The sequence below is a fragment of the Molothrus ater genome, chromosome 4 (genome assembly GCF_012460135.2).
Source record: "Molothrus ater isolate BHLD 08-10-18 breed brown headed cowbird chromosome 4, BPBGC_Mater_1.1, whole genome shotgun sequence".
Lineage (NCBI taxonomy): Eukaryota > Metazoa > Chordata > Aves > Passeriformes > Icteridae > Molothrus > Molothrus ater.
The window spans coordinates 37,229,665-37,254,719 of NC_050481.2; the positions used below are offsets into that span (position 1 = coordinate 37,229,665).

Consider the following 25,055-nt stretch of genomic DNA (forward strand, 5'->3'; position numbering starts at 1 on the left):
GTTTTTTGCACTGTTCTGATATAATCCCGGTCCATTTTCATATGGTCACTAAATTGCCCAAATTTCCCACTTTTTTTTTTTTTCTCCTCCAATTGCAATTCCTTTGATGGTATCTCCATTCCAGCGTGTTTTTAAGTCCTTCTTTTATCTTTTGGCCTTCAGCAGGGATCATTTTTGGCAAGCTTTGCTGCATGTGCCTGCATTTAATAACGTTTTCGAATGATTTCTTTTTTTTTTTTTTATTTTTTTATGTGTCCATGGCATGTCTCTTATATCTTTCTCTCAAGATGTGTCTTTCTCCTTGACTTTTTACTCTGCTTTTGCATAATCTCTGATCTTAGTTTGGGCATTGTTTTGTCCTTTGCTCTGCACTTTTATAATCTCTGTCAATTTTCTTGCAATGACCTTATTTTCCATCTTTCTGTTTTTCTTGTCCGATGGAAATTCCTTTAATTGTATTCACTTTCCATCGTGTTTGTCAGTCCTTCTTTTGTGTTTTGCCCTTCAGAGGGGATCAATTTTGGCAAGCTTTGCTGCTTGTGCCTGCACTTGATGGCATATGGCCTGCCCATTTTTCCGTATTCCTATTGTGTTGTCTTTCACACCATATCAGGAAAGTCCAAAGTTGGATCGTGGAGGTTTCATATTGCATTAGTTTTGGCTGAAAACTAGAGATTTGTCTGCTTCCTGGGAGACCATTTTTTTCCTTCTGCTTTTACAACAGTGCAGAAAACTTTGTTTTCCTTTAAGGATATATCACTCTAGAAATATGACAGAATAATATACTCTGTACATAAAAGCAAACATTCCCACTCTTCTTCATTTCATTTTCTTTTTTAAGTTTATCTTTTCAATTGCTATTTTTATCCTGCTAATAAGGAAACCCATAAATAGTCCTAAGTAGGTGGTGGCAGCCAAATCATGATTTTGAGATCTCTTAGTGGTGTTTAGAGATACATTAAGAATTTTTAGGAAACATGAAGACTCTGTCATAATATAGTAAGTTTTTTTCCATTTCCAAATCTGTGGAGTAGGGAAGCAAACTACCGAAGACAGGGCAAACAGCAGTATAAAATATGTCAGGAAATTAACATTTTTATGAACAGAAATTATCTTTGAGATTTGTTATTTTATTTTCTGCTATGTATGCTATATACATTTTCAATCCTCTACACAACTTTACAAAAACATGCCAGAGAAGTCTCATCAGATATTTGAAATCTTTTTGCTACTTGCTATAATTTTGATGTCCCAAATAAATTCAGAACATCTACCTTTTTTTCATTCTCTTCTCTGGTCTCATGGGATCTTCTTGCTCAGTCTTAGTGACTGAATCACTGCAAAGTTATGTACTTACAGAGGAAGATCTTTCATCTTTCATCTTTCTTTTCACTCTTTATTTCAGCCTTATTGTAGATGTTTTTAGATGTCTGACTGTCAAGAGGTATTCTATATATATGTCTCTTACCAGCTGCATTTTTTTTATTTCTTATTCTTTTTTATTATTATTTCAAAGTCCTGCTGAGTTTGTAAGCTGTGCAGAACTACTTTCTCTCTGGACACATGTCCATGACCTCCAAAGACTGCTAAATTGACTTATTTCTCTCCTGCCATTATGCATATGTGAGCGTTGTTTTTTTCAAATTCTTTCTTGCTCATTCAGATCTCTGCTGTAGTCTCATATCAGATTGAAAATTATCTCCATGCCTCAGTGTTTTTTCCATCCTGTCCAGTGCTTAAGGTGTGACCCATCCCAGCTGTTTCTACTTTCGGGGCTCCCTGCTACATGGCATCATGTTCTGATTCACTCCCTTTTCTGCTGTTACTCTGTCACCAATATGTCATTTCTTTTATCACATCCTCTCTGCCCTATTAGCAGTACCCATTTGTCCATTTCTCCACCAATTGCTTTGCATGTCCATCCATTCCATTGCCTGCACCAGCTCACTGGAACAGTTTGCTCTCCTCTCTCAGCACTGGCTCTGGGAGGCACACACCGACTACCAGGATCATACCACACTTGGTTGTGTGGCAGTTAAGGAAAATCAGTCACCACAAGCACAAGTACTGATATGTGAATATCAGTGATATGAAAATGTAGAGCACCAATAAAATAAGTGCATCGAAATCAAATAAGTGTATTGTAAGACAACATGCTGGCAGTTTTTTTTCCTGTGTTTAGTGTCAGAAGCCAAGTTCCATGACTCTTTCCAGACTGCAGATACTGCAGAAATAATGAGATACATCCAGGAGGATATTTCACACATTTGTCAGATGAGAGAGGCAACAGCAAAGTCAGTTTTTGACAGGTTGCATGCTTTTAAACACTTCCAATGTCTCTGCTTGAGTCAGAAATTTTATTACAGATATTCTGTCTTTGAATTTGCCTAGTCACTTATTCTGGTGCTTTTTTCTGGATTTAGAGATTGTGCAGTCAGTTAATCCTAATGAATTCCTTTTAAGAAAAAAAGAAGTGATAAATACATATTTATATACAAGCAGGTTCTTCTTTTGGGGGAGAAAAGTTTTTTTGAGGAAGCTCTCCAATGAATCTTAATAACTAGTTCAATCAAACAAGAAAACAATGTGTATTTATGCCAGCTATTGTCATCCAGATGAGGTCTATATGCAAGTAAACTTAAGCATCTCCTAAAATTAAGCAGTGGGCACATTTCCCATTCTCAAATATATCAAGAACAAATTTAACAAGAACACTATTTAGCTTGGAATTTTCTTCAAGGGAAGGGACTATATGTTGCTAAACTGAATTAAGAAAGAACTGTGAATGTTCCATATTTAGTTAAAATATTTTATTTTAGGGTTTTGGTCCTCTTCTAGAATCTTGTTTTGATAATGACTTCATTCCTGAAAGGGTTTCCTACACTTGGAAAAACAAAAAACAAAAAAAGCAGCACAAAACAAAACTACACTATATCTGAATTGAATTAGTATTTTTCAATAAATATTTTCCATTTTGTCACCTTTAGGAAGGCACCAGAAAGTGAAGTGGCAAGGTTCACCCTCTGCCCCAGTCCTACCCATTTTCCTTATTAAATCATATATATTTTTAATTATATATTAAGAGGAAATGCTGTATCAAGAGAAGAGCTACACATGTGATGTATGTACCTCTTCCTCTAGCTGGGATAGGAAAGATCCACAGGTGGATTTGACTGTATTGTCTTCTTGCCAAGGAGCAAGACTGGGGGGTTGAGCCAGAGACAGCAGCACGAGGCTGGCTCTGATGTCTCTCCCATGCTGAGAAGCCCCAGCCAAAACACTGGAGATTTAGTCACATAAGACTCACCTAATTGTAGTAACTTGGTGGCATTTTGCATTTTTCAGGGTGTTGATACCCTTGACAGGGCCAGAAGGTGTGAGATGTCATGTTTGACACTCCTTCTGGCGTGGTAGGTGAAGACCAGGAGCGATATCCCAAGGCCCCTAAAATTACCATAAATATGATCTGGTCTATCCCCCTCTACATTTTAAGCTTCAGTGGTAACGGTAAATCTGTTTTTGAACAGCTGCTTGGCTAACTAGACATAAGGCAGCATGAGATGCAACTTCCATGTCTGCAGAGGTAATGCCACTGACCACAGACATCACCAGGCTGAGTGGGCCCATGATCCCATGGTTGAACCAAGCACGGCTCTGCTCCACAGGAATTTAGAACTGTGCTTGTCACTTTGATGCCAAACAAGGCTTAGATATAACTGGAAGCAGTCACTACTTAATTTTACCACTCAGTAGTTTAATTAAAAATTAAAGATTAATTAATCTTTAATTAAAAGCAATAGCTATATTAATAATATTGATTCTAGAAAGTGACAACTATTTCTAAAAGGCTAGCATCCCTGTTTTCCCACCAGGTAAGGTAAGTCAGCATCATAAATAGCATATTTATAAATTTTACCTGAAATATGCAACACAAATTGCTGTACTACAAGTGTCATTTGAAGTGTGGGGTGACGGTGTGGTCATTCACAGTCCTATCTTGCAATGATAATTATGTACAAATGCCATTTCTAAAGTAGGTGGAAAACCTTGCTAAAGAATTAAAAAATTCCTTTAGAATAATGAGCAATGCCAAAAAGTCAGGTTCCCCACTGAAATTCTTTAGTTATTCACTTCCTGTTAATTCACTCCCAATTGTGACTGATATTTAAGGGCTGAATCTATTTCTACATATATTTCTATATATATGTATATATATATACAAAGACAGAGTGTTTGAATGCTTTTAAGCTACGCTACAGAATAATTTCTAAAAATACAGAAGTAGAAAAGAACCAGATTGGTCTTATGAAAGCTGTTATTTAAAATCAGACCGTCTCAAATGGACTTATTAACCACATTCTCCTGTTTTACATAGCTTTACCGCCAGATGTCAGTACTCTAAGCCTATCAGTGTCAGATCGACCATGTCGTCATCCCCTTTAACCATTTTCCTCACCGTCATTAAAAGCTACAAAATAATACCTTACGTGAATAATCTCTTTGTGTTGTGTTTTGGGGGATGGTGGTAATGGTGGTGTTTTTATATAAAGATACCGCATATTTAATGTAAAGATGTAAAGATTCATCATATTTAATGAGGAATAAGCAAGAAAATTAGCTTGCTTTCAATTTATCCACAATTGTGTCTATGAATAGAACACTCAGCTCTGTCATACAGGCACCAAAAAAAAAAGCTTCCTCCTTCAGGATTTTCACTGATGTTTACTTAAATTGTATGAAAGAGTTGTGATCATGCCCTCAGAGGGCCTGGTCATCAAAAAATAAACTTGAATGCCGGAATTTCATAGGAAGATTGCTTGCAGTTATTTGTAGCACATCTTGACATGCAATTTAGGATAGAAAAATATGTATAATATCCAATTTCAGAGTCACCACAGCACTTGTACTTGATTCCTTTTATTTTTTTTTTTTAATTTAATTATTTTGGTAGAAGAAGGATTCGCTTTGAGCTTAAGGAGTTTTGAAACCTATAACATTCAAAAAGAAAGGATAAGTACTTTAAGTTACTTTACTTAGATTTCTCAGTCTGAACAATTCCTGGAAAGAAATAGAGCTGAAATGACTGTGTTTTCAAAAATTCATATGGAAAAAAGTATTAAAAAATAATCAAAAATAATTTTTAAATGACGAAATGTTTCAAGCCCAAACAAATTGAATGTTAATGCAAAATTCTCTCTGTATACTACATAGAAGAAATTAAGTTAGGCCACCTGTAAGTATATGAAGGACTGCAAGTGCCAAAATGAAAACATAGAAAAAGTAAAAATAATCTCTGAAACTTTAATCAAATTGAAATGTAGCACTAGATTATGTTGCCCCTGCCTAATATCAACCCAAAACCTCACAAGCAGTAGCCAAAACAATGCTGGCTCAAACACAGAATTGTTTCCATTCTGCTTTCTATAATTTTTTCTTCTATTTCTTTCCATTTGGATTAAAGAAAACAAACCATGGAACTGTTAGAAGGACTATGACCCTAGAAAGAGCTGCAGTCTTCTCAGCCTCCTGGGAATACCTGTGACACAGAGTTCAACTCTAATCTTCTGGAACATAGTCAAATTGTCTGCATGTCTGTTCATAAATACCTATTCAACAGATCTGGCCCATGTACTAGTCCAGGAACTGAGTGGATTTTGTTCTCAAGAATTTAATCCAGTTAAAGAGATTAATGCAGATAAGAAACTCTTACTGCTCCCCATGGCACACAGGAAAGCCTTTGGTAAGAGGAGATGACTTTCACAGTTCAATGGCTCCTTCAATGCGTGTGGCCTTCTATAATAATTTAAGAAAATTAAGTACCAATGGATATATGGATATATATATGGATCCATGTATTAATTGGCAAAATGCAAAGATTTTGCGTCATACACAAATTACCAAAACATTTCTGAGTACTGTTAGCTGGTCTTGTACTTTAAAAAGGACATCCTTTTAATCTCTTCTTTTAATCAACATTGTTCCTTAGGATTATCACCTCCTACAGTTCACTTAATTGTACCTCATAAATTATGGTATGAACTCACATTATTACTTTTAATTTTTTTTTGTGAGCTTAATGGGTTTGGTATTCTTTTTCATCATCTGCTTCTTTGTCACAGATGAACACCCCTCCCAATTTAGGGAATTATTTTGTCTAATACATATGTTATATAATATATATTATTTTGTCTAATATTGCTATTTACGATTGTGTTTGATCTTAAAGAAGAACAACAATAAATCTTGAATATCAATTGAAAAGTATTGCATAACAAAATTTGCCTAGGAATTACAGGAACATGATGCATATAAATATTTCCCCACTTCCTGGTTTTCCCTTTACATTAGGAATACTGAAGAATGATAGTAATTTCTTTCAGGAGCTATGGTTTGTCTCCCTAATGAACATCTTCTCCATAGTTCCTCACAGGGTACCTCCCATTTGGATAACGAGGCTGAGAACATGCCAGGAGGAGCAGGATGAAGGGGCATCAGGGCTTGGCTGGGCTCAGCATCCCGTTTGATCTGAGCCAGGTGAGATTAACCCTAATGCCAGTCTCAGCCACTTGCAGCTGGAGCAAAGCAGGCTGGCAGAGATGAAAGAGGAAGCCAGGCCCAGCAGTGAATTGCTCAGGGGCAGTGATTTTGAAGGGAGCACCGGGAAAAGGGTTAGGGAAAAGCAAGCATGAAGGCACAGCACCTGTGGATACACTCTGGAGGCTGTGCAGTGAGAGAAAGAACAGTATTGAGCTTGCTGAAGAAAGGCAGGGAAAAATATCTGCTCATGCATGTATTTCCATGTGTTAAATGCTGAGAATTAGGCTTTTCTGTCAGAATGTTTGGAAGATCTGTAGGGAAAAAAAAAACCACTCTGAAGGTCAGAAGCCTGCTACTATCAGGAAGCAAAACAAGCTGACTGAGCTCGTGAACATAAGTCAAAGCTGCTATTATCTCCATATAGGATCTTACCATTTGCAAAGTATCTGATAACTGTGGTAGAGTAAAATTAATGCCATTTCTTGGATGAAAATTTTCCCATAATCACTGACTTTACTATTTTTTGTTAAGGCTGTCACTATTATTTCTGTAGCACAGAAGTTCATTAAAAAATCAATTTATTGGACTATGTATTGTATGTATGTGTGTATATTTAAAATACATGAAAAATGCAAGCACTTAACATTAATTATTACATTGCAAAAACACTTCACATCTGTCACATGCAAAAATCAGATTTTCCAGACTGATCACTCTCAAATCCTTACTTTTCTTCCTTGTGTTAGTGAAAAGAACCTTGCTGCAATGGGACCAGGACTATGACTGCAGCAGAGGTCCTCTTCTGCATCATCATCCCTGAACTGCTGTAAGTGATACAAGCTCTACTCCATAGCTCCATGCAGTTGCACATGTAACACATCAGCTCAGCCACCACGATGCTGGGAAGAGATCCTGAGATCCTGCTGTGACAGTTAAAGGTTTACAAGTCTCTCTCCGCCATTTGCTCCTTTCAAGAGAAGCATGGCTTTAGACTGTCCAAAATCTCCATGTTTCAAGTAGCATTTGCCCTTTGTTAGAAACTCTCACTCCTCCTAAACCCTAGTCCTGCAAGGCATACCTGTATATAATGAGGCACAGGTATTACCTTGCAGCTGGGGCTTACAAGTAAAGGAAAATCTTATATTTCTTTTTTTTCCTGCCTTCCTTTTTCACTGTTTTCATCCCTGTTTCCAAGCATGTGGTACATCACTGCTCAGTGGCATTGGTATGTCACCTCCTCAGTAGAAGCAAGTTCTATGTTGCTTCAGTTCCAATTCAACTCAGGGCACAAGGAACAGCAATGTCAGGGAGAAGCAAATAATGAAAGGAAAGCAGAAATATGAATTAAACACCTTAATGAGGTATCTGTGCTTAACATGTTGCATACTTCAGAAAAAGGCACCAATATGAGGCATCCAAAACTGCCTTCTTGGGAAAGGTTTCCATCTACTTAGTCAGGTCAAACCAGGCAGCTGATGAACCTGACACTTTTGCTCTGTGTTGAACCCTGTGATTTAGTTTATTATTCCATAATGTGACTGTACATGCAACTAAACTAGCTGAATTGTAAAATTCCAGGAATTGATTTGCATGCTTTAACAGGGATGTTAATTTGTTGAGAATAATTTGTTTCCCCATGAGATTTGTTCTAAAATTAATATTTATCCTTACAAAGAAATACATGTGACCAACGCTATTTAATAAAATACAAGACTTACAGTCTCAGAGACCAAAATATTCTCCATTAACCACAGGAGAGTGATTCATGCCAAGTATCATTTTTCTGGGCAACTGCGAAGAAAAAATATTCAGACGCTTGGAAAAACCTAGCTCTGATAATATCTTTCTCTGGCCTACACAATGTTTCTGTCTTGAGTAACTCAACATGTAAAACCATAGGATATTCATGCAAATCTCTTGGGATTTTAGTTTTGTTTTGTTTTTTAATAACTCCTAAAGTAGATGCACCTGCCCCCAACCACCCCTTTCAAATGTGGGAAGCTCAGGAGTGCCAAATCAAAGACCAACTGAAATGATCTTACCTGGGGCTCACATTTATCTGACCAAACTCCACTTTACACAGGGAAGGAAAGAGTCCACAGCAGCTTGTGGGCAGAACATTTTTTTTAGATAAATTTCTCCCTGCAGAAGAGCTGCAAATTTGGCTGATGCTTAGACTACTGCAAGCCAAAGATGATCCACTTCTCTACCAGTCACCATCTCTGTTGCTGTGCCAGCAGAAATACTTACCTGCCTCCATGACTGCTAATAACTGTTAAACACAGAAGCAACTCTGTGATGTGTTGGGATTCTCTGCAGACACCTGAAAGAACAAGAAACTATAGTTGAAAATCACAAAAGTCAGAAACTGTTGCAGTTCCTCCCTTGTAGAAAATACAAGTTAGAAGAATTTGTGAGGGCCAGAAAGAGCTGGTAAAGACTCTGTATGCTTTGAACTTGTTCTTTCCAATTGATATCTACCCAAAATGGAGGCAGTGCTGAAATGTGAGACATAAATTGATGTGCTGCTTAACAGTATATGTGGGGTTTCTGTGCAACCCAATGAAAATAAAATGTTGGGATTTTTTAAGAGAGCGCTAGTATAAACACCCCCTTTCCTATTGAGATGAAATTTACTATAGTTTGATTCTCTATGTTTTATAAACTAAGCTGTGCTCTTCAGAAAATCAACTACATAAATACTTCTGGTAATCCAAAAGTGAAAATTTTAAAAACGCACTGGATCTTGATGATGAAAAAGACTCTATAAACTGTTGCCTTTGACTATTTTAGGAAGTAAAGTACAGATATATTCTGTCTTAAAATATTTACTACATCAACTGAAGGTGAGTTGCAATCATGGTAATGTTCAATAAGTACTTAAAATCAATGCATACATATTACAATTTAAATAATTGCATTAATATAGGACTAAAAGTTGCATATATAATTTTAAATTCATTTATATATATACTTCCAGTTATAGTTGAAATCCTATTACTTTAGGTCCTGTGGGAAAAAAATATAATTAACCATTTTGAAATATTAACTAGGTATATAATTTCAGTATAATCTCCTGTTTTAACTACATCACCAAACTGTATGATGTATTGGCTTAAAAATTGCCATTCTCTCTACCAAGGTGTGAACACTGAGCCCCACGTCTGCTGTGCACTGCTGTGCATTGTCTAAATCACACTGATTCAATGTTTTATCTGCTTGTGCTCAAAGCAGAAACACTGCTGCTGAGGGAAACAGTCCTGCTGAGGGATAAAATAATCTTGTGCAAAAGAAAAGGGGGTGATCTGAGTGGGAGACAGGGTCTGGGAAGGATGTCTATCTCAAATTTTGAATCTGTTTTGTAACATGCTATTAGTAGTTTTTATGGGGCTGTAGTAAGCTGTGATGAACATGCAAAATTGAGTATCTAGGGCTGGAATCCTCTTAAAAGGAAAATTTTTGTTTAACTGCAGCCTTTTGTCCAGGAAAAACCTGCCCCAAACAGATTAACCTCCAAGTTTTTCTTGCTTCTTAAAAGCACAATAAGCACAAGTTTAGATTGAGCACAGAAGCATTTATAGAAGGCAAGATCCATGCAGCCTAACTCAGGAAAAATCAGCTTAGGCTGTCAACAAACAGAGAAGTCTCTGGAATAAACCAAATATGCTCAGACTTTGAAGTGAATCACTTAAGACTGATGTGCTGTGCTGTGGGAAGCTCCTCTATTCCTTTGGCTTGTGCTGCTTCTGCCATCCTGACACAAGTCCTCATCAAGAGCACATAAAGAGCTTCATAACAGCTGGCTAACTGAGAAAAAAACACATTGTGGAACTGTATTTTAAATAATTTCCTTAGTGATATCAGGTTAGTTGGCACAGCTATAGATCTCTCTTAACCATTTAAATTACTTTACATGCTTGCAAGTAATGTAGTATTGTTACTGAGGTTTCAAAGTATTAGCTACTGTACCATCCACAAATCAGTATCCTTAGCAACATTCAAACTGTTGTCAGACCTGTTTCTGCTGAGCTGTTCCAAATGACACTATAGTAATGGGAATCTTTCCAAATTTTTCTTTTGACTGATATGTTAAAAATATAGCAAGTATGGCTTCTGCTACCTGGCACTTCCTTGACTATGAAACTCTGCTCCTAGAAAACACTTTACTCTCTTAGTCTTAAGATGTATGATTTCTGACACTAAATGCTGATTAGGAGACATATTTAAAGCAGTCTGTGCAATAGCAAGGTCTGTAGGAGAAACAAGCTTCTGCCATTTCTGGTTACAGTGACCTGTCCAATACAGGCAAAGGAATACACAAAGAATTAACAAGAACACAAAGTACACAAGTGTGTTTATTACATTTTGCAAGCACTTTGTTCTACATTTCAAAAACGCCACCATCAAGCTGTTGGCACATTTATGTACAAAACAGATTAATTGTAATGCCTGCTACAAAGCATTCTTTGTGAAAATACAAACTCTAATACCAGAGAAGAGCCAAAAGCATTAACATCATTACATGAGTTTAAAAGACATAGTTTTAAAAATCAGCACAAACATTTTAAGACACAAAACTGAAACACTACAATATAGAGTCCAAAAGAGGTTCCTAATACTTTTTGCAGAACTGTAATACCGGTACTGCACATTATCAGAAAACTGTTGACCCCGTAGGACAGCTTAAGTATAAAAAAAAAAAAATCCAAACCAAAACCAAAACCCCAAATCAAAAACACAACAAAAAAAACCCCCAAAACAAGCTAAAGAAAAGAAAAAGAAAAAGAACTCAACCAACTAATACTACTTAATGCATTATCATGCCACAAGTAACTATAGTATTACCTTCTACTTACTACAAGAATTGTTAAAAATTACTGATGATGCATGACTAGTAATAGTACAAAGAAGAGTTTTACTCAAGAAATTTTATTAGAAATGCACTTACACTGAGAGAGAATTCACAATGGTCCAATAAGTGCACAAAACTACCTAAGGTTTTTAACACTGACAAAAATGTCTTGTCAGGCTACATCACTTTAAAAGACACTTTACAGCATTCTTGTAGCATTAGAAATAGGCAAAAAAAAAAATCCACCAAATTTGGTCCAATAATACTGACTTTTCTTAAATAGGGTTTTTTGTTCTGTTTTTGATACAGGTAATTCTTTCAAATTAAGATGACCTATCATTCTGATAACACTTTCATATCAAAATAAAGGTTCAAATATATTACTACACTTTGAAATAATAAGCTCTGTAGTGGTCTTTCACCTTACTTCAACGTAATACAGGTAAACCATTATGTGTAGGAAAGCTAGAAGCCAAGCTATAACATTTATGGAAGTCTCCTTTAATATATCTTTTACAGTTCAGACAGGTGCAATCCATTTAAATTTTTAAAGCAGGTAAAAAGACATCTGACTCCTATGGTCACTGCATTTTTGATATATTACTTTCATAAATGTAGCTAAGCAGTAATTTCTTACATCATCACATGGACAGCTCCAATTTAGCATAACCATCATTGAATTAAAGAGAGATTATTCTGTAGAAAACTATGAATAACTATATCACTTAATTAACAGTTGTCTATATACCATAACTCGTTAACAGGTAGCCGTGGTATTGAATTCCTTCAAAAGGCAAGTGGCCATGCATTGTTAGCACCACGGACTGCATGCTCACAATACAAACAGGAATTATCACCCATGGAACTTGAAACAAGAGAATATTCTTTAAAAACATCAATAATACAATGTTAACAAAGATAAGAAGCACTTTTTTCTTTTTTTTCTTTTTTTTTTCTTTTTTCGCTTTTTTTTTATTTTTTTACCCACTATTACAAATTTAGAAATTGCACCTTTGATTGTTTAAAACGTTCTTAGGACCTTCATTCAAGTTGATCAGGGTCCCTCTGGCAGGTTTTCCATATATAAAGGAAAGTCATCAGAATGTTTTCTTTATATATTGTACATCATGTACAATGGTCCCTTTTAAGTATACCTGTAGTTAAAGTAGTTACTGAACTCAAAACTAAAAAGTATAAAAAGCTACTTTTTTTCCAAAAACATATAAGAAACAATGCAAAAGGTGTTATGCATAACACATACAAAGTGATTAAAAAAATCAAACACATAGTTGTATTTGACAATAGTTTAGTATCCTTGACCTATCAGAACTAATTAGCCTAAGGGGATTCAGGAAAGGTTATTTAGGAGCTTTGTGGTATAGAATGGTCACACAAAGTAAGAACTAATTAAGAAACCAAGTGCTAGACAACCAAGAATTGTATGTAGGTGATATGTAAGTCACCCAAACTATCTTTTGTGAGAAGCACTTTCAATTGTTTTTAAAATGGTAGGATGGCCTTTAGTTAAACAACAAAGCATTCACATGTTAGGAAGTAAGACAAGGTTTCTTTTATGTATAAGCATTGAGCCGCTCTTTAGAGCGAGTAGAATGAATATCATGCAGCTCTTGTTCCTCCTTTGATTTAATATCCTCATATTTTTGCATTCTGCAAGCATCTTTCACATAGGCCCAGTTGGCAGACAAGACCATGAGATAATGAACCTGTAAGAGAGGTAACACAGCATTAAGAAACAATAGAGGTAGTCAGAATAGAGCACGTGTAAACTTGGAGGCTGTAGGTGCTCATCAGCAGGAGCTAGGTAGTCTGTGTCAAGAAGTACTATAGAACCATGATGGCAAATTCAGGCTTCATTAACCTTCAGATTATTCATCTCATAGCTGTTACTGTTACTATAATTAGTAGTTGGTAGCAATAGACATAAGGAAAAAATCCCTAAAACCTGAAAAATTCAAATTCCAAATCATCCCTGCATTATTTTTCAGTTAGTTTGCAAAGGTACATGTAAAAATGCCTTCTGTGTTATGTATTTACTGTACACTTTTCCCCACTGAAGAAGTTTTTGTTAAAGTAGTTCTTAACATCAAAATATGCCATAGACACATCTTATGACTGCATATCTAATACAATTACAGAAAGTTTTACTTCTTGATTTTTGTTAAGGTTAGCATTTTCCTTTCATTTAGCCACGACTTCTTTCAACTACAATTCCAGCTTTGTATTTAATTCACCAATCTGGGGAAAAATTGTCAATAATTGCAAAATAAATTCAGTTAGGCAAAATGTGACAAAATTTAGTTGAAAAAAATTTGGATGTCCTGTTTACTCTGTATTCAGTCAGAAAATAAAAGTGTTCCACAAGGATATTCAACTAGTTTTTGCTGGGACTCTCTGGACCTTTATTCCCTCCCTAGCAGGTTTTCAGACACTTTCGGAGGAGAGCATCTCTAATTTATGCTAATCTACTTCCTCAGAAGCAATGCGCAATTTTGTGAGATCCAAAATATTTTACCCCTCTCTAAGAAATTAAGAAATTATACTGGGATTCAGTTAATGGAAAATGGATTAATAATACAATAAATAATAAAAAACCACCTTGAGATTACGCAAACTCTCCTTTTCATGTTGTACTATTGTACATATGAGTATGTTAGATTCATATTTAAATGAACAAATTCATTCTAATACGTTTGGGGTTTTTTTCTTTTGGAATATTTGGACATTTTTTTCACAACTGTTTGTTGGCAGTTGTTGCTGATTAGTGCAGGCAAAAGTACATTTCTTAATCTGGATAATTATGATCAAGGAAAGCATTCTGAAGCCCTTAAAAAGACCAGATATTTTTTCTACCTTTTTTATCCTTATGTTTTATGTCAAGTTTCCAATTAATCCTTATTTAAGGAATACTATCTGACTTGAGGAGACATAAAATTAGAAAGAAGCTGTCCAGAGAATCTGTCCTCTAGGGAAAAAACTAGAGAGTAGTATTTCTACATATCTTAAGGATTTTCTTGATATCTAGAGCACAACACTAGCAAAGCAATCCATGAGTATAGATGTTGGAGATGGTAGCATGTTGTGTGTCACTCTGGAATGCTCTCTAGTCATAATTTAGTACATGGGAAAAACACCTTCTATCCTAACTCAGCTCTTCCAAAAGCTTTCACCATGGGTAGTTTCTGGATCAGGCATTTTTAGATTGAATGGGAAACCCTAATCCTGGATCCCCATTGTGATGAATGAAATGCCTTAAATTCTCCACAGTAAAAATATTGAGAAAAATCAAAATAAACAGGCTGGTAAAATTAAAAATTTTGTCATCTCAATTGCAATTTGCACCCAATGAAAATTCATTGGGTGCAAATTGAGTCTGAAATTTCAATTAAAAATACAATCTGAAACTCAAACAGATTGCAGACATGAGAATCCTGAAAGTGGGGGCTATCTGAGCAGTGTACTCGTATCTTCATGACCTTTTAAAACATATTTGCCAGAAATCCTTGCAACTGAAGAATCTGTGATGAAAATGGAATGATATAGGCACTTTTTCTTACCTTCACAAAATATTTGGTAATGACCCAGTAAAACAAAAATTTAAACTTAATGTCCTGCAATATCACTCATCATTTTTCTTTGTTAAAAAATAGACTACTTTGAAGGTATACTGGTAACAGTCGGACCTTCCTTAAACACCCATTCTTTGCCCATCCCTTCCTTATGAAAATACTGAATCAAACTACTGTAACAACTGTCGAAAACTCTTGGAGTTCATATTCAATGTAAGTAGGAAGGTTTGCCAGGAAACTCCTACTTTAACTAATATAATATCAAATATATATCCATGTTTACAATGACATATACATTGAACAGTACCACCACCTTTGTTTTTTATTTTAACACCAAGTTCCTAGATAACATTGCCACACTATGGAGGTCATTTCTAAGTGGCTGTCTAATTGCATTTCACAATTCCATGACCTGAATAGCCTGAAGCCAGTGGGGCCCTCGTCAAGGCTTACTTAAATTGAAGCCAGGCAGCTTCCACAGTCTGCCTCAGGAGGTTTCAATTACAGACAATATGCAAGGCAGTGCAGGGTCTTTCCATACCTATTCCTGCTTAGATTTCTTCATAAGGTGAAAGTATGCTTCAGTGTTTAGAAATTGTGGAGTTGGCTATTTGAGGTTGTTTTTTTTGTTTTATTTTTCCATGCAGGACATGTCACTACTTCCCCAGGACCCAAGTTTAAATAACTTGAATTCCTCCCTTTATATGCATCTCACATCCTGCAGAAGACCACAATCATACTGGGGGAGAGGAATACACCACTTTACACTTCCATTGTTCCTGTTTCAGGAGACCTGATTGCATCTCCACCTTACTGGACATAATTTCTGTGGAAGTTAAGGCAAAAGAGTTACCAGCTCATATGGTAACTTTGAGAAAGGAAATTTTGCATCTCATAATTAAGTTTTTCCGCAGTGTTTCTGGGGAAACATAACAGCTAGAATGTATACTGGCTTTACAATCAACTGTTGAATGCTAGAGCTTACATTTAAACAACTTCATGTCTTCTGTTTCTATCTAACACAACACTGACAACAGTAAAATTTGTAAGTATGTATGTATAAAATTTATAAGTAATTTTCTATTCCATATGCCTTTGTTGTCCATTCAGACATAAGAAAGAACAGTACTGCTCAGAATCATGTATGGTACAAATTAAACACTATTCAAAAGCCTGGCTATTTTTTCCATGGTAAAGACTCTCAAAAAGCATTTACAGCATAAATAATTTATCAGGTTTTGGTTCTTTTTTCCCCATCTTGCATTGACATAAGAGTGATAAATTTTCAAAATAAACTCTTTGACTGTGTTCTTTGCTGCAAAATGAAACTTTCCCTGACATATACTGTAAAATATATGAGGCTTTATATATATCAGTCCTCAAATGTAGGACAATTCTCCTTTTGAAACCCAAACCCAAGATTCTCCTTTGCAGACTAAAGAGGTATCTTGTGAATTGGGAAAAAATTCTAACATTCTTAAGCAAATCTGAGACCAAGAGATCTGGGGAAATAGTGATTTGTGATCAAATGGTTTTGCAAGTTTTAACAAATTTTTTGTGGTTTTGCAATAAATGACTACTCTTAAAAAAAATATCTTTTTAAAATACAGTTTTATGAAAAGTATCCTGGGGACAGATGGATTTAGTATTTATGAATAAGCTGATTCTTTTGTGAATTTTGTAGAATCATATTGACGTTATAGAGTTTAAGATACCTTCAGAAATTCAATAGTCTGGCACTTGCAAATGTTTACAAATCCAGAAGTGAGGATATAGTGGAGTATATTGATGTCATAACTTAAAATGTCATTTCAGGAAGCAGATTTTACCAATTCTGTCATTCAGCACTGATGTTGCACTACTGTTACTGGCTGGCCATAAATACCATATACTTACCACTTTAGTCAGATGGACTATTCTGCTTTAAAGTAATTGTTTGCAAGAAATGTTTTAGGAGTGCATTATATTAATAAGCTTTTTCTTTTGTAAAAGACTGGTATTTTCTAATTTTCCTGTTTAATTTCACAAACATGTTCTGGATATACTCAAAGACAAATGTCATAATTTCATTTATAACTATTCTTGAAGCAGCATATATAGTGAAGGGCACTGGTTTTCCAATTACTAAAATGACTTCTGCACACTATTTCTCACTTCTGATGCATTACCTCTGTCTACTAATTTGAGTCTAAGATCTGGATAAAAAAGACATCTTCTTCCTGGATGAGATAGTTAGGACCCCAAATTAATTTTCCTCCCTTAAATTACTTTTACCTTGGGAAAGTAAACTTTCCTTAAAGGAGAACCTTGTAATGTCTGCATGTCCAACCACAAGATTCTGAATTTTTCCTCATTTCCCTTGTGTTTGGGGTACTATGTCAAGTGTGAAGCACATGTCTTAGCCTAGAGATGTGGTCTGGTATGTTGGTTTTGGAAATTACACTATCAAAGAGTGGAATGTGCTAGTCTTTAGGTACCTAACAGATTAGAATGTTAGGTTAAAAACAAACAGCATAGTTAGAAACTTGAAAAAACTGTTGTAAACATTTAATGAAACATACATCTACCAGTGCTGGGACAGTATGCCATTTACTAGCACTTAGAACATTAATTTATATTTTTGTTGGAACAGTGTTATCATGTCTGCTCTGTGCATTATAGAATTCAACACAAAGCACACTTGGAAATGGGTAATCCTTCAAAAACATGTGAAAAAATATGCACCATCAAAGTGACTTCAAAGGGTGTTTGTGCCTAGTATAACGCAGCTATGGTATCTTTGATACGCTGAGCTTCAAGGGGACTTTTTAAAAACTTCATTGAAAGTATTACGTATTTAAACTATGTAGCACAGTGTATTTACTTAATTTGCTTTCACTGAAGATGTATTATTTTTCATTAAATATATTTTGGTGGCTATTTTAATTCAAAACTCTTGATTGAAATGCAGAATTTTCATCTGAGCAAAATAGAATTTTATGATATCAACTGAATATACTTCAAAGTAATCACACAGTGGAAAACTAATGATCTCTTTTCCTAACACTAATGATATGTTATCATAATTGCTATGTGGTTACCATTTTTCGAACTATAAGCAGAAAAATTTCAGTTTGAAAAAAAATTAAATTATTATTATGAATTCTATTCTACTATTACACTTATCATTTGTGGCCTTGAAACAAAAAAATACTTTGAAAATATGTATTTTTTATTTAGCTGTCTTTGCTGTTTGCAGGGTGTCATGTAATAATGAAAAAATGGCAGTAAATACGAAAAGAAATCATTGACGTAAGAGAAGCACTAGCTTCATTGGATATTTTCTGAATGTACTTTTTTATAATAATATAATTATAAGGATAAAAAAACCAAATCATGGCCCTATGATCCATAAAAACTACTAGTATAAGCAGTATATAGGAATCACCACCACTAACACTTTTGAAAGCATCAGAACCAAGTAACAGTCACTTTTAATTTCCCATTGCAGCATGCATAATGCAAACCTACACCAGTAGAGAATTGTGAGTCTAAAAATATCTTTATGCTTAAGCAAATGCAGCAGACAAAAGACAAAAGAGCAGGGCACCAGCTCACATATTTTTTCTCAGTGGAACCTTCTCATTGACAAAATGTCAAAATTTAAAGTGATCTTCATTATAAAGGAGCAGAAAAATTGGTCCTGACAGAAAAATCAACACATTCATATATATTCATAGAACTGACAAAAAGATTCTGTTCCTAAAATAGCAGTGTGGCAAGCCTATGAATACCCAGAAAGGCAGAGATCATAAAAGTATAATACTATGGTTACAAAATAGACATGTGAATTCAGACACTTGTCTGAAGACAGCAAGAGAACAGTGAAAATTCTTAGCATGTACTTAAAGGTGTTTTTTCAATTCAAAAAAGTAATCATGATATTCTACTTAAAAGGGAATCCATCAATATATTAAAAAAAAGAAGAAAAAAAGGGAGAGTATTGAATTACAGAACTATATTTTAATAATAGCTTTGGGTGATAGTATGGAAATTGAACAGCTGATCCTAAGTCAGAATCAGCAATTCAGATGAGTTATAGAGGGGTATGGTGGCTTACCATAGCAATGACTGCTGCTCCAGCTCCAGCAAGTGCCACAATGAACAAGTGGAATGTCATGTTTAGCTGCAAAGGGAGCAAAGAAAAGGACTTCCATGGTTGTACAGCAAACAGAAAATGAACAAAAATTCAGACTGACATAGAACAAATAATTACCTTCCTGGTTCCGCCCTTCCACATAAGTAATGAATGGGAATATTTTTCCAAGAGATTGATAGCACTACATGTAATTGTGCTTGTGCTTTTTTTGGTTACAATGCTCATGTCAGGGAAAAAGCATAACTCTATTTAAATGTACAGCATTTACATAATAAAATATTAAGAAATTAATTATTTAAAATAAACACTCCAGCACATTTTGAGGGTTTTGTTTGTTTTTTTTTTTTTATTCTACAATACTAGCTGACAAGAATAATGTTTGTGATGGCTTCTCAGTGGCAGAGACAACCTAAGAAACCACATTTTCCCTTCATGAACTGTAGCTTTCCATCCTCATATATTGATCCACTTCCCTCTCAAATTTGTTCATAATGATATAATATAAACTAGGTTACTTACATAATTCAAATTAACCACCATCCTCACTTCACCCCAAACCAAATGATTATATTTGCTTTTAATTTCAGTGACCTGGTTTATGCAGCAGCCACAGAGAGTCAACTGCACCACAAGAACTGATTTTGGAAGATGGTTTTGGTGTAAAGGAGGATTGTATACCGTCCCTCTGAGATTGATTCAACCATAGTAAGAGACCCAGTAAAACACTTATCATATGTTGACCGTTCTGGCTTCATGAGGGATCAACATTTTAGCCTCTCTTTGTTCTAGGCAGATGTAATTTTGTTTGTCCTGTCTTCATCCTTTATCATTTGAAAACAAAACCAGAACCCTCAACTGCACTGAAACTGGTGGCATTTGCCCAAGGGAAAAACTACAAGGAAAAACGTACTAAGAGCTACAATCCTAATGCTCAACAAGGTTTGGCCAAATCCATTTGCAATCTTTACTCTCCTGTCACAACAGTAGCCATAAGCCCTTCAATCAAAGATTCATTATATGGACCTATTCATTGTGCAGCAGAGGCATTAGCTTTGAAAAACCTCTCAGTAACAAAGAACAAGATACTGGAATTATTAAAAAAATCCAAACAAACAAGCCACAAGCATATTTAGAAAACAAATGGTTGGAGAAATTGCACTGACTAAATTTGGTAAAAGATTAGGAAAACTACTTGCTTGACTGTGTTTTTCACTGTGATTTATTTCATCTCCAAAGCTAGAATTAGACCATTAACAGTAAGAAAAAATATACCAGTTACTTCCTGCTACAACATATATAATGGATTTGCCAAAAAATACTATGATATTTATTTACCTCATTAGAGTCACACATCTTGATGAAACTTTCTGATGAGGTGCAAACCTTCTTTTCCTCTCCAATAGTTACAATACCTGGAGAAGAATGAGTATTCACATTATTAGGAATTCCTGGTACAGATCAACTTCCTTTATATGAGAAAAGCTAAGAATTTATTTTAACAATGATATCTGGGGTTTGTTGACATTTAGGAGTCTGGAGCAACTCTCCTTTGAAGACAAGCTGAGGCAGCTGGGATTGCGCAGCCTAGAGAAGAGAAGGTTTTAGGGAGACCTTATAGCAGTCTTCCAGGAATACAAGGGTCTGTCAAGAGAGCTGGAGAGGGACTTTATACAACGGCATGTGCAGTAGAACAAGGGGTAATGGCTTGAACTGAAAGAAGATAAGTTTAGGTTAGATGTAAGGAAGAAATTCCTTATTATGAGGGTGTTGAGGCACTGGAACACGTTTCCCTGAAAAATGGTGGACATTCCATCCCTGGACTTGTTGAAGGACAGGTTGGATGGGGTCCTCAGCAACCTGATCTAGAGGAATGTCTCTCTGCCCCATGTCAAGGGGTTGGAACTTGTCTTTAAGACGTCTTTCAACTAAAACCACTCTAGGATTCTATTCTATTTCAGCCAGCACAAAGCACATTATCTATTTAGTAAAAGCCCTAGTAAGAAAAAACATGCAGGTAACAATTGTTCTGCCATTTTTGAAGATATCTTTATTCCTGATTTTGAACAGCACAACGATTAAAGAACCAGAAATTATTTGCAACCAGTTTATACACTTCAAATGTTCACAAACCTTCTCTACCTTCATGTGGAGAAATGTGCTGTATATTGGTTTCAAACATATTGATCTGGTATAAAGCTTCTTCCACAAGTTATAAAAAAGCATTACACAAACTTATACTTTATTGTTTCTCTTTTCAGCAGCAATAAGTAGAATCTGCTACCTTGCTTCCTTTAGCTAGTGTCCAAATACTAAATCAAAGACTAGCTTGAAAAAAATACTGCAAGTAACTTAGTTACCATGAAAAATGGTTCTTTCCTAACATCAGTGTTTTTTACACTGAATCTACAGTAAAAAGGTACATTCACAGAATACACACTGTACATATTAGTGTTCTATGAACATCCTAAATAGAATTAATGAAAAAATAGTCATGAATATTAACAAAATAAAAGGTCATAAAAAGAAAAATAATACACTTGATAGGATCTATACAGATAATTGATTTTTAAACTCACCTGCCATGCTGTGTAGGGGAAAAAAACCAAACAATAAAAAACTCCAACTTTCCTTCCCTCTCATGAAAGAAAAATCTCAAATATTTTATTTCAGGTTAATTGAAATGTTTACTATTATTAAAACCATTTCCTTGCAAAGGGAAATGCCAAGGAAGAACAAAAGGAAAGATAAGAAACTGTCTGTCGAGATTCTACATGTTATGGTCCTAGTGATTTCTCAACCCACAAAGCTCTGTGGGTTGAGAAATCACTAAGACCATAACATGTAGAATCAAACCAGTCTTGTAGAAGGATTGAATTACCATCACCAACCCAAGAATTCTCAGATATTTTAAGATCACAAATTCCTTTCTCTCCTTTCACATTCTCTCAAAACACACATGGGTGCGTATCCCCACATTATTCTAACCTCCAGCATTCAGGCTTTAGCCCCACTCCCTCTCTCTCTTTCCACCACTTTCTTGGAGTGTTACTATCAGTATTGTTGGTCCTCATCAGGGTTTTTGAAAGCAATTGATCTTGTGTCCCAATTCACTTCTGCAGAGACAGCTGATACCCTAGGACCTCACATCTCCAAGTCAGTGTCCTACAACAAAATTAAAAGTCATTCTCCAGATAGAAGACTAATTAAGCATTTTAGACAAGTTACAGCAATTTCTGAAGAGACTAAGCCAAAGCCTCATGACAGATTTTCATTACTCTGGGAAGATTGACAAGGTTGACTCAGTTTTTGTCAGGACGGGCAATGCAGTTCATCTTTTATGCACTATTTAGACTAGTGGGTAAAAGGGCAGGGAGAGACACTTAACAATTACTTCAGAAACACTGAACAGTTCATTTCAGACACATGGAAGCAAAGTAGTGGAATGCTTTCTTTTGTGAAATATTACTTTTCATTTAGTGCTTTTTATTTACATACCATACTGGCGAAGATCCAAGCAGAGATTAGCTCCGTCCACTACGGTGGCATTTCGGCAAATGGTCCACAGGTTGAAGTACATGTAAACAGGCAGAGAAGTGAAAGCTGTAACTCCAAGCCAGGCCAACATAAAGATGTATGTCAGCATAATAAACTGCAGTAAAAAATAGAAAAACATAATCAGTGGTAAGTCAGAACGGAACTGATTCACCATTGGAAAAAAGGAACAACAGAAAAGTAACAAATGCATATATGATTGGCTTTGTCTGCTTCTGTCCTCATTTAATTTACAGTTTTGGTCAGATAATCCATTAATGATCAGGTCAAAATGATGCCAGAGCACTCTCATGTTGTTTCTGAAGAACAAGAATTATGCTTCCAGAAGGGCAAGATAACTCCATGTTCCTCTCACCCTGGTGCCAACGATAGATGTAAAGCAGCGCACCTGAAGTACAGACAGCTGTACGCTTTGTGAAACATATCTGTCCCTGTCTCTCATCACCAGTACTCCATAGTTAGAACAGGAGGCCTTATGGTTGTGTCTTCCACTACCAATCATGAAGTAAAAAATTAAAATTAAATACTGTAGGCTTTGCTTCTTTTGTTTTTAAAATTGGGCTCTTAATAAAAATGAGTCTTTATCTATGACTGCCACAAAGTCTCACTGGCAAATCCATTTGGCATTGAACCAATGAGACTATATTTTTGCCATTCTGTTATTGCATTCGTACATATTGGGGATCTACAAGCAAATTCATCATTCAGAAAAAAAAGTAAACAAATGTCCTATACATATGTAAACATGCTACCTTGCTGCTCTTTTGCTGGCCTGACACCACTGGGAAACACACTTATTAATAACAAATCATCTTTTAATTTTATGCTGTGGAAAGGATATGAAGATGCTACATGGTAAAATGGGGAAATTAGTTTCTAAATATTGAATCCAAATATCCTCAGTATTTGTTGACTTCAGAAATGTTGATGAATCTAAACACATTACTGGAAACAAAAAAATTTCATCACACTAATATTACACTAACATTTTTCTAGCTGCTTACCTCAGAAATATTGGCTCTGAGAATAAGAAATAAGAAATATTTTTGAAAACTGAATAAGCTGATCAAATATCTGCTAAAATTAAACCTTAAAGAGTAAATAAGGGGGAAATGGATGATATTTTCTTTTTTGTTTTTGGTTTTCTTTTTTTAATGCAAGATCTCTCAATTCAGGTAATACAGGAAAAAGCTTAATATATGTAGAGATTTTAGTTATGGAAATCAAATAAGGTCAGAATCTAAAAGGTAGTAAATGGTACTAAAAATTGTAGCAGAGTGACTTATCCACATTGATCTGATCAGGAAAAGTAATCCAAAACAACAAAAGGTCTGAATTTTAAATGAGATACCTTTATTGTGTTGAAGGTATGGGATGGATGTTCTTAAGCAATATGAAAGAGACCTTAATTTGATTTACCTTAACTCACTTCCAAATACTACTAAATAAAAGTAATTTTAATTCTGAGGAAGTGTATTTACATAGGGATTTAATGTAGTTTAATTAATCCAGTTTAAAATTTATTTCAGATTAATTTTCCTGATTGTCTCTAGGTAAATGACACTTGTCATAGTAGTTTGAAAAGCTGTTTAATACTTTTCTTATCAGCTTTCTATCCTTTTTTCTCCATGCTTCAATACTTTTCTTATCAGCTTTCTATCCTTTTTTCTCCATTCTTCAATACTCATACTTTACATTCATGCTTACCAGTTTGAGGGTTACAAACTGTTTTAACTTTTTCCTCAACTTCCAGCTAGTTTAAAAGAAAAGCTGATGTGTCCAATTTGCACACAAAGATTTCTAAAAATGTATTTATGCAGGTAAGAAAAAAAATTTTCCCAATAACCCACTTACTACAAACCCAGATGGTAAAATAGAAGAAGTCATGGCAAAGTCCAAAATAAATATGCACCCTTGAATACTACTTTAGATATTTCCATGAGTCAGTTGCTTTATATATTGGAAATTCTATCCCATCTATTGCAGAGCAAATAGTTAACACAAGTAAATACTGTTCTGTACATGGTCCTTTTTCTGTTGTTGTTACTGCTCTTTTACTGTTTTCTTTTTTTTTCCCTTTCCATATTACGGTGTTAAAATTAATGAAGAAATATCTGTCTCCACCCCAGGCACACACTTACAAACGATTACTTGGAAAACTTCATAGAAATGTAGATTCAGGGATATGAATTCCGAACTAAATTGCTATGTCCGATCTTAATTTATTATCAAGGCAAAGAGTTGCACTCATTTTTTTCTAAGGCAGGAATACTAAATAAGAAAGAAGACTGTCTTTGTATAGACTTTAAATTCTCATTTATTCTAGAAGTGTTTTAAAAGTAAACCGGCCTTCTAGACTATATTCTTAACTTGACAAAAACAAGTAAGT

At 35.1% G+C, this 25,055-nt stretch overlaps 1 protein-coding gene across 1 annotated transcript in view; it reads right to left on the minus strand.

Annotated features, from left to right (window-relative positions):
• Positions 1-10,862: 10,862 nt before the first annotated feature.
• GPM6A (glycoprotein M6A) overlaps positions 10,863-25,055 on the minus strand; it is a 116,397-nt gene continuing 102,204 nt past the window's right edge. Inside the window, exons 4-7 of the mRNA XM_036381856.1 lie at positions 22,610-22,763; positions 20,450-20,526; positions 19,076-19,141; positions 10,863-13,113 (exon numbers count right to left, since the gene is read on the minus strand). Of these exons, the coding sequence (XP_036237749.1) occupies positions 12,961-13,113; positions 19,076-19,141; positions 20,450-20,526; positions 22,610-22,763 (450 nt within the window). The 3' untranslated portion in view covers positions 10,863-12,960. The remainder of the gene's footprint in view (positions 13,114-19,075; positions 19,142-20,449; positions 20,527-22,609; positions 22,764-25,055) is intronic.